Here is a 10,257-nt window from a genome sequence, read left to right as displayed (position 1 = left end):
TGAACCCCCTCGTTCCCAAGGTGAAGAAGGTCCCAGCGCGGAGGGGAGAGCACAGCCCGAGACTCCCTCGGGTGGCCACAGCTGACCAGGGAGACGGCAGGAACACCCTGGGGCCGTGTGTCCAAGCCAAGGGCCACCAAAGGCAGGGGGACCCTGGGCTGGGGAGACGGGGCCTCTGCCTGCCCATCTGACCCCAGCAGACGGGGGGACGGGGAGAGGGAGGGGTTGAGGCCGATGGTTATCCCAGGCACACAGGGGCTAACAGGCTGGGGCAGTGAAAGGGGGGCCCTGGGTGCAGGGGGTCACAAGGGACACATTTCCTTACACCGTGAGCGAGCTCTGGGGTACAGCGCACAGCACAGTGGTTGTAGTTAATGCGTATTTGAAAGTTTCTAAGGGAGTAAGTTTGAAAAGTTCTCGTCGTAAGAAAAACTAATTGTAAGTATGTATGGTACAGATGCTAGTAACATGGAACCACGTCATACACCTGGACTATAACGGCATGTATCAATTACCTCTCAATTAAGAAAAGGGCCCTGATGGGGCGCCTGGGGGGCTCAGTCAGTTGAGCGTCCAACTTCAGCTCAGGTCATGATCTCGTGATTTGTGGGTTTGAGCCCCGCGTGAGGCTCTGTGCTGACAGCTCGTAGCCTAGAGCCTGCTTCCGATTCTGTGTCTCCCTCTCGCTCTCCTTTCCCGCTCACACTGTCTCTTGCTTTCTCAAAAGTAAATAAACATTAAAAGAAAGAAAAGAAAAAGAAAAGGACTCTGAGGTGATGAGGTCATCAGGGCTGGGAGATGGGGGGTTATGTGACATGGGCTCTGAAGGGACAGTGGGAACTTGAGGTGGGGGTGTGGGCAGTGTGGCCCCAGACCGTTTTCTATTGTTCTGCTGGGTCTGGGCCCAACTGAATACTAGCTGACGGTGGGGGGGGTGGGGGGGCAGAGCTCACTGTCCCACCTAATTTAGGGCAGAAATAGGTTCCACATTGATTCCAATTCCCTCTATTTCCACTGGAGAAGTTGGGTGGGCACCTCACCCCATACCTGCCTAAGATGGGTCAGGCGTCAGCCGCACCTGGGCCACCCCCCCCCCAACCTCCTCCTTGCCCAGGTCACCTGTCCTGGGGCTGCAGCCCCCTCGGGTCCAGGCCCCCCAGCACAGCAAGGTTTCAAGCTGGTGCAGGTGTCCGAAGCGCCTCTCTGTCCAGAAACACCCCTCAGCAGGTTACTCACACTCGCCCTCCCCAAAGCCCTGTCGGAGCAGGCAGGATGCTCTTCTTTCGCGCAGAGGTAGGGGCGACCAAAGGGTGAGCAGACAGCTGCCCAGCGAGGTCTAAGCAGTGCCTCGTCAAAGCGCCCCCCAGCAGCTCTCACTCTACGTGCCAACCACAAGGTGGTGGCATCCAGAGGCGACATTCCTTCACCGCAGGCCTCCCAGGCTGCAGCAAGTGGAGAGGGGACCCCAGGGAAGGGAAGGGGCTCCTGCCTCTCATTTTTTGCCTCCTTTAACCCTGATCCACCCTGCCGACTCCATCAGATGCAGTGCCCTGCTGGTCCTGTTGTCCTGACCCCACACCCAGCTCCGCCTGTGTGGCCAGTCACAACAGGGCTGGAGGACCCACGGCCAAGCCACAGGGAGCACACGGGACAACACGAAGAGATTCCAAGAGGCTTCAAGAACAAGGGACCCAAGTGTGTCCTAGAAGATGGGGTGGCCATCAGCCCGTGTCCACACTCAGGCCTTTCCCTGAGCTTGCTCAGTGCTGGAACCTACTGACCCCCCAGGAGGCAGAGGATGGTGTGCTGTGAGCCCAAGATGGTGGGGCTCTTGTCAAGAGGGGACACCGGGCCCCGGGGGTTCTGCACACATGGCTGGTTCCCCTGCAGAGGTTGTCCAGGGGCACAAACTCGTCGGGGAGCAGGCTGACCAGCCTGGGGTCTAAGGAGGGGCCACTGGGCACAATCTGTACCTGTGACACAGGGCCATGCAGTGAGAGGCTGCTTCCACGGCAGGATAGGGGGGTGGGGGTGGGTGGGTAACAGAACCACACACAGACGGCCTGAGGGTAACTTCGTTTATGGGTCAAGCCAAATGCAATGCCAAGTTGTTTTTGTTTTTGTTTTTTTAACCAAAATAAATAAATCAGATTTGTCCCTGTGACGGGTGAGGGGAGCCGCCCCTGGCCCCGGACCTCCTGTACCCCCTGACCGGTTACGGCACGGCCCAGACAAGACCGCTTCCGTCTCCACAGCGTTGGCATTGGGAGAAGCGGGACACGAGGGTGGGCTGAGGGGGTGGGTGTGTGTGCGGGGGGGCAGGCAGTGGCCACGTCCTGGTCTGGCCCAGAGCCCCGCATCCTGTGGCCTGGGTGTGACCTGGCCCCAGGTGGGTGCAGTGTGCACGGGCCCCACAAGCGGCCCAGGCCCCTCTCGAGGGCCAGAAGTGGATGCTGCAGAGAGCGGACCCGCCTTTTCTGTGTCAGGCCAGATGCAGGCCACCTCCCGCCCGCAGCCCCACCCAGCGCCTCGGTTCACCACGCAGTGGGGACCCCAGTGGAGCCCTGCCCTCTCCCGCCGCTCTGGGGGTTGGGGTGGGTGGCGTGAGGCTGGGCCTGCAGTGCGAGAGGGCCGGGGCACGGCAGACCCTCCTGGGACACCCGCAAGGGCCCCTCTCCACGCGGGATGCTCAGCCGGACAGAAGTCGCGGCACCTGGGGGGATCTGGCCTGGGGGGTGGCCAAGCACTGGGGGTATAGCAGCCTAACGTTAAGCGGGACAGGGTGTGCGGTGCGGTGGACAGCAGAGATGCGGACAGCGCTGAGGCACTATTCTTTAGTGGAGAAGCGAGGGGCGGCCGTGGCGTGGAGGGTGGCGGCTCAGGCGGCCTGGGCAGCGTCTACGAGAAGTTCTTGAAGGCGTCCAGGTCGAAGGCCGTGTCCAGGAGGCGCTGCAGCTCTGTCAGATGGGTCTTCTTGTTGCCAGTGGCTGGAGCCGCGGCTGGATCCCGGCCAGCGTACCTGCGGGGGGGAGGGGGGGTATCATGGGGGCACAGTGAGCCCAGAGCCCCAGCCCCCGCTGAGCCAGCTCCCAGGCCCCGCCCCCATTGCCCCCAAGGCAGCCAGTTCCCAGGGCCGCCCCCAACCCCTGCTCACCACACTGGCTTGGCACGGCTGATGGTGGTGCGCAGCCGCGGCTTCACATAGTCGTAGTAGCCCTGGTTCTTGTGCTCCTCCTGGCACCAGGCCAGCTCAGCGTTGGGGTACTTGCGCACCTCCTGCAGCAGCAGGTCGAAGGGGAACGGGGACAACTGCGGAATGAAGGGTTCCCGTCAGAGGGGATGGGGCCTCGGGCAAGGAGGGATGCTGGCCCCCACTGCAGTGCCATCTTCCCCCACCTGTTCGATCCTGGTGATGGCCACCTGCTCGGCCATGCCCCGGGCCTTCCGCTCGCGGGTGAGGTCATAGTACACCTTGCCGGTGCAGAAGAGAAGTCTCTGGACGTTTGCTGGGTTCTGAGCCGCCAGGCCGTCTTCTGGGATCACCCGCTGGAAGTTGGTTCCTACAAGAGAATCCCCACGGCCGGGGGTCCTCTCAGGACCTGGCCGAGGGCACCCAGGGCCCGCTGCTGCTGCTCGTGCAGGAGCCGGGCCCCCGGGGCAGCCAAGCGAGAACACCAGCTCCGAATGAGCACCAGCCTGGGGGAGGGGGCCCTGGAATCGCTCCGGACCCAGAGCGCCTTGAGAAGCACATCGTGTGCAGTGCATAGTAGGCAAGGCCAGCCCCAGACAGCAAGCAACACCGGTTCCTTCCTCCCAACAGGAGGGCAACGAACTCTGCTCACTCGGCTCAGATTCCCCACGAGGTACAAACACCGAACCTTCCGCACAGCTGGAACACATACTCAGCTTTCCAGCGCTGGCCCGGCCAGGAGAACCAGACTGCCCTCTGGAAGGGGCATCCAGAAAAGGGTCTCACTTAGTGATACACACATGACACATGCACAATCGTGCTACAGGAACTTTGCCTGTGGAATATAGGCCAGATACAAAAAGCCCACCACGAGCACCAGACTTGGGGGTGACAGAGCTCTTCCTCTAAGACCAGGAAGAAGACAAGGACGCCCACGGCCACCACTCCTGCCCAACCTCATGCTGGAAGTCTCAGCCAGACCAGTGAGGGGAGAAAGGAAAATGAGAGGCCTCTGAACTGGAAAAGGAAAAGGTAAAACAATCGGTGTGTAGATGGCCAAAACCCTAGAGATTAGAATAAACCAACCCGGCAAAGTTGCAGGATAAAAACGTCCATACTCAGTGCTCAGTTGCATTTCTGCAGACTAACAACGACTAATCCAAACACGAACAAGAAAGCCCATGTGCACCAGCATCAACGGGATAACTGGAGACGGTGAGGACTTGGGATAAAAACTGTAAGGTGCTGCTGAAAAGCACTGAAGACACAAGTGAACGAAGACGCGTGTTCTGGGGGTCAGGCTTATTGCTATTCCGTAGTAACCTCCACACACCAAGAACCACAATTCAACAAGGCAAACAGCCTAACTCAAACTCAGGCGAAACCACGCACAGATGCTTATCCAAAGTGGACGCCCAGATAGCCAGCAGATGTGCGTGAGGGGGCTCAGCATCACTGTCACACAAGTGTAGAGACGAGCTCTGGCGGGCTGAATGTGAGATGGCGCAGCTGCTGTGGACAACAGTTCCTCAAAATCCCACGAACAGAATTACGTGGGTCCCTGCCTCGGGGATGCGCCCGAGTGAGTGGAAAGCAGACTCCAGAAGAGGCGTCTGTACACCCACGTCCACGGAAGCGTCACTCTCAACTGCTCGAACGTGGGAGCAACACCATGTGCACCAAAGGATGAACAGTCCACTCGAGCGGACCGCCCAGACAGGGTAGGTCAACAGCCACAGGGCAGAAACGGTCCCGGCACCTGCTCTGTGACGCCTGCGGGGCAAGGACGGGAGCACAAATGGCCAGACACAGGAGGACATGAGCTGCGCGGCTGCACCCGTGTGCAGGGCCCCTACAGGGTGACCCAGGCACAGCAGCAGGGTGGTAGCCACCGGGTCTGGGGGGGTTCAAACAGACTGGGGAGGCTTCACCTCGACTCAAGATGAAGGCAGCTGCCTGGCCCAAGGGCCTGGGGTCTCTGGGGGTCTCTGTGGGTCTCATGGCAGGTCCCCCTCCTCAGAGTGGGGGAGGTCTTAGCTGACTTGCTCTGCCACCTCTGAAGGAGGCCTGGGGCGCCCAGGCGAAGGCTGCAGACGGGGGCGGGGGCACAACACCCAAGCGCAAACTCTGGCTTCTGGGCCGTCGTGTTCGCTGGTGTGTGTGCAACGACCGCAGGAGACCGTCGCCACCCCACCCCCGGCACACCCACCTGAGAGCATCTCGTCGAAGCTGGTTCTGGCCTCGGGATGCCGCAGCAGGGACTTGGGGGTGAAGATGATGAGCTGGAATGGAGGAGCACAGGCCCGTGATGGGTCAGGCCCCATGGGGTCCAGAGGGAGGCCCACTGTGTGGCCAGGAGCCCCGCATCCACTCTCCCAGCTGCGCTGAGTGCCGGCACCCTGGCCCTGGGCCCCCAGCCTCTCCTCGGGGTCCCCACCCACAGCCAGGCTCTGTGGACTGTGGGTCCTTCACACCCACTTCCCCTTTAACACCCCGCCCAGGAGCCCGCTCGCTGGGACCCTGCCTGGTGTAGCACCCACTATCCCCTACCCACAGGTCCATCCCCCTGCTGGGCAGGGGCCCTGGACTCCTGAGGCCCGGCCTCTGGGCAGGGACGCCCTGACTGACCGGCTTCCGGAAGGGCAGGAGGATCTGCCGCCGCAGCACATGGAAGAAGTTGCCGGGTGTGGAGCAGTTGACGACGATCCAGTTGCAGTCGTATAGCTGGTTTATGTCGAAGTTGGCTTCCTCCAGGTTCTGCAGCATGAGGGAGAGGCCCCAGCCCTGCCTCAGGCACCATGGCTGCCCTGGCAGGGTGCGCGCACGAGGGGACCCCACCAGGAGCTCTGGCAGCAGCCACACGCTCTCGTTGGGGTTCTGTGTCCTGTTCCCTCCCTCCCTCCCTCCCTCCGTCAGTCCTGAAATCACCAGAACTTTCCTCTACAGCATCTGCCTGAACCCATCTGCGCACAGCTGCTCCTTGCAGCCCCCGAGGTAGCACCCACAGCAGCAGGACAGAGCCTCTCACTCCGGGGTGGGGGTGGGGGGAGGGTGCTCTACTCACCGGTAGGACGTCCGGGTCGTCATTGCACATCTGCAGGAACCGCTCTGGCCGGGCAGAGGAATGTTCTGGACCCTGGAACCAGACACACAAGTTACAGGCAGAAGGTGTATTTGCAATGTCTCTTCCTTAACGGACTTGGGTCATTTCTGGTCTGAAAAACACCAACTTCCATCAACCTGCTGGCATTTCGACCCCTTTCCTGCTCCCAGAGCATGGAGGGGTGCTTCTGTGTCAGGACAGGGCCCACAGCCTGGCTCCACACGGCTCCTCCTGTGGGGCCTCGGCAGTGAGGACAGTCCTTCTAGGCCCAGGGCGGGGACAGGGAGGTGGCAGGGCGTTTGAGCCGGTGTGACCCGCACCGGCACCCCTGCTTCCCTCCAGAGGTGGAATGGGACCTACCACCTGCCCTGGGGGATAGGGGGAAGCAGACTGCACCCTGGGCAGGAGGGAGGGCGGGAACTCACCATGCCCTCCATGCCGTGGGGCAGCAGCAGCACGATGCCGTTCTGCCGCACCCACTTGGCCTGTCCTGGGCAGATGAACTGGTCGATGATGCACTGGGCCGTGTTGTGGAAGTCACCAAACTGTGCCTCCCAGAGGACCAGGGCGTTGGGACTGGCCATGGCAAAACCCAGCTCGAAGCCTGCAGAGCGCGGAGGAGGAGGGAGGAGGGAGGAGAGCGGACCTGAGCCTACAGGCGGGCGGGCAGGGGCAGCAAGGGCTGGGCCTGAGGGCCGTGGCACTCACCCAGGACCCCGTACTCAGACAGCGAGCTGTTGCACACGGTGTAGGGAGCCTGGTTGGGCCAGAGGTGGTTCATGGGGATGCAGGTCTTCTTGTCCACGTTCTGGTCATGGAGCACGTGGTGGCGGTGGCTGGGGTGGAACAGCACAGGGTAGACGCGGGAGTTGCAGGGCGTTGGACCGATGAGGAGACCCAGGCAGTAACCCGTTCTCAGCCGAAGTGCCCCCATCGGAGCAGGGAAGGGGGTGTGTCTGGGCCAACAACGGGACTGCATGGCTGCTTCCCAGTAGTGATTTTCTTCTCAGGATAAATGCCAGGGCCCTCCCCTTCCGTCCCCTGCACTTTACTGGGGCCACGAGATCACGCAGTTACCTAAAAGTGCCTCGCTCCACGTCCTGGCCACTCAGCCGGATGTGGATACCCTCCTTCAGGAGGGAGCCGAAAGCCATGTACTCCGCCAGGGCCCAGTCCACGGTCCTGTTCTTCACCAGCTCCCCACGTGTCTTCAGGATGCGGCTCAGCCCTGTAGAGACGACGCTCACCAGCTGCCCGTTATACCCCCTTGTGATGAGAGCTTGTGGTGTCTCCTCTGGCCCAGCCCCTGGGGTCCTGACTTGCCTCCCAGGGGGCAGAGGCTTCCTCACCTCCATGAATGGTGAAGTTCTCCACGGGCACGGAGCTGGCCACGTTCCCGATGTGCGTCAGAATGTCCTCTGTCAGGCCCGTGGGCGGGCAGGTCATGCTCCTCGGCTGCCCGTCCAGGGTGAAGAAGCCTATGATGGGAGGCCCAGCTGACGCACAGCCACCACCGTCCCGGAACCAAACTGTGGGCCCTGGGGGCGCTGTGGGGGTGGGTGAGGGGCGCATGGTGACGTCCCCGCTGCTTACCGGGCCAGGGGGAGTCTAGCCAATGTTTGATGTGCAGGATCTTCTCGTCCTTGGACCTGGTGAAGGCCTCCTCGCAGATCTTGTCGTACTTGGAGATCTCCTCCTGGAGGGCGGGGCACAGCACAGATGTTGGGGGAGCTGCACAACAGGCCCCAGGGTCCCCGTGTGCACAACCACTCAGAGGCCAGCGAGGAGCTGCCGTCCTTTTCTACGCCCAGCACCTTCTTCTCCAAGTCTGGGGAGCCCCCACCCCCACCCCGCTGGCTTCCTTGCAAACTGGCCCAGTTCATATGACTTCTAGCACCACTGGGAGAGGGGAGGCCCGCCGCGCCACCCCATCGCCAGCCCTGACCTCCACACGGCCACCAAAGCCAGCCCTTCCTGCCTCTGTGCCCTGAGCATGGGCACGGGCCTCTCTTAACCTGTCAGGAGTGACCAGATCCACAACAGGCCCTTTACCTGCCCCTGCCTGCCCCCGGGCTCTCAGGACCCACCTCTTTTGTGAGCTCCCTGCAGCCGCAGGACAGTCAAGAAGTGACAGTTGTAAATATTGCGCATGCTCTTACTTGGGGCCTCTGGCCGGCCGCACCTCATACTCACCTCGTACTCAGGCTGGTTGACCACGCCCTGGGACACCAGCAACTCCGCGTACTTCTGCAGCACTGGCTTCTGCTTGCGGATCTGCTTGTACATGAGCGGCTGCGTGAACATGGGCTCGTCCATCTCGTTGTGGCCATTGCGCCGGTAGCACACCTGGACACAGCCCAAGATGCCAGTGTCAGAAACACACAAGCGCCTGCCCCCAACTCCTGTGTGATGCCTCAGTGCACCTCCTCTAGAATTAGGGTCTATGTCTCCTTCACACCAGAGTTGCTCTGTCACAGGAGATGGAACAAGAGTGACCTGGGGACACCCTGGGATGAGACCCCAGCTACTTTCTTTCCCGGGCATGGCTCACCCAGGCTGGAGCCTCGGGAGCTCTGGGGAGGAGCGGCAAGGCGAACCTGCACCAGGGAGCCCGGCCCTTCTCTCCCTGGCGCAGACAGGGGTGGCTCACCAGGTCCACCACCACGTCCTTGTGGAATGTGCTCCTCCACTCGGCTGCCACCTTGCACACGTACATGACGGCCTCTGGGTCGTCCGCGTTCACGTGGAAAATGGGGGCATTCACGACGCGGGCCACGTCAGTGGGGTAGGGTGAGGAGCGGGCCATGCGCGGGTCTGTGGTGAAGCCGATCTGCAAGGGACACCCAGGCAGGGTGGGCAGAGCGCCACCAGCTGGCGGCCACCCGGCTGCACCAGCCCCACCAGGTCCCCAAGTACCTGTTTAGGGTTACTTATTTATTTATTTGTAAATTCACATCCTTATTTTTTTAATGTTTACTCATTTCTGAGAGAGAGAGAGAGCATGCGCGCGAGAGCGAGCGGGGGAGGGGCAGAGAAAGAGGGAGATACAGAATCCGAAGCAGGATCCAGGCTCCGAGTTGTCAGCACAGAGCCCGACCTGGAGCTCGAACTCACAAGCTGTGAGATCATGACCTAAGCCGAAGTCAGACACTCAACTGACTGAGCCCCACAGGAACCCCTAGGTCTTTAAAAAATTTTTTTGTTGTTTCTTATTCTATGAGCAAAATTCATACATGTTCAATATACAGAGTTTGGAAAACAGTATAAAAAAATGAAAAGTTAAACAAAGTTGTGTATCTTTCCACCAGCCAGTGGAAATATCTTGATGTTTTTCTTTGCACATGTACACATGTAACCTATGTTTAAAATTCTGAATGCTATTCTCTAACAGCCTATAATAACTAACCCTAACTTTACCGTAATCCCCACTTTTCCTCCTGAAGCATTCAGGGTTGAGTTGTAGAATTCCCATTTCCTAAAACAGGGACATGCCCTCACTAGCCTGAGCAGTTCCATGTCCTAAATACGTAACCTGACCCACGGTGTCCACACACACTGTGCCTGATGACCCACCTTTCTGCCCCAGGTCCAGCGTCCAATCCAGCACATCACCCCGTGCCAGTCTTGTCTCATCTGGAAGGCTCCCCACCTCCTCGGTTTTCCGAGGCACTGGCATTTGTCTATGTTGGTGGCCTGTGGTCAATCCGCTGTTGCTGGACACATTCTTACACAGGGTTGGTCCAGCAACATGGACTTCATGTGCGAACTCTCCCAGCAAAGAGAACTGAGGCACAGGGCGAGCACTGTGGACATTTCCGAACAGCAGTAAACTGCTCTTCAAAAGTGTGAGCATGCGTGTCTGTGCCCCACGCTCTTGCCAGCACAAATGAGTGCCCTGTGCTTCCTCTCACTGCACGGGGACTCTTTCTCTAAGACATCAGATATTCTAATGCTTATACGGCAC

At 60.2% G+C, this 10,257-nt stretch overlaps 1 protein-coding gene across 3 annotated transcripts in view; it reads right to left on the bottom strand.

Annotated features, from left to right (window-relative positions):
• Nucleotides 1-2,064: 2,064 nt before the first annotated feature.
• OGDH (oxoglutarate dehydrogenase) overlaps nucleotides 2,065-10,257 on the bottom strand; it is a 63,968-nt gene continuing 55,775 nt past the window's right edge. For all 3 annotated transcript variants that reach the window (XM_049641175.1, XM_049641174.1, XM_049641176.1), the window contains 13 exons: nucleotides 8,944-9,123; nucleotides 8,487-8,639; nucleotides 7,887-7,989; nucleotides 7,643-7,771; nucleotides 7,371-7,521; nucleotides 7,002-7,129; nucleotides 6,719-6,897; nucleotides 6,255-6,326; nucleotides 5,819-5,947; nucleotides 5,400-5,472; nucleotides 3,397-3,560; nucleotides 3,155-3,309; nucleotides 2,065-3,019 (listed from right to left, as the gene is read on the bottom strand). In XM_049641175.1, coding sequence (XP_049497132.1) covers nucleotides 2,899-3,019; nucleotides 3,155-3,309; nucleotides 3,397-3,560; nucleotides 5,400-5,472; nucleotides 5,819-5,947; nucleotides 6,255-6,326; nucleotides 6,719-6,897; nucleotides 7,002-7,129; nucleotides 7,371-7,521; nucleotides 7,643-7,771; nucleotides 7,887-7,989; nucleotides 8,487-8,639; nucleotides 8,944-9,123 — 1,737 coding nt within the window. In that variant the 3' untranslated portion in view covers nucleotides 2,065-2,898. The remainder of the gene's footprint in view (nucleotides 3,020-3,154; nucleotides 3,310-3,396; nucleotides 3,561-5,399; nucleotides 5,473-5,818; nucleotides 5,948-6,254; nucleotides 6,327-6,718; nucleotides 6,898-7,001; nucleotides 7,130-7,370; nucleotides 7,522-7,642; nucleotides 7,772-7,886; nucleotides 7,990-8,486; nucleotides 8,640-8,943; nucleotides 9,124-10,257) is intronic.

This window comes from Panthera uncia, chromosome A2 (genome assembly GCF_023721935.1).
Source record: "Panthera uncia isolate 11264 chromosome A2, Puncia_PCG_1.0, whole genome shotgun sequence".
Classification (NCBI taxonomy): Eukaryota; Metazoa; Chordata; class Mammalia; order Carnivora; family Felidae; genus Panthera; species Panthera uncia.
The sequence above is the reverse complement of the archived record's forward strand: the minus strand, read 5'-3'. Positions and strand labels throughout refer to the sequence as shown.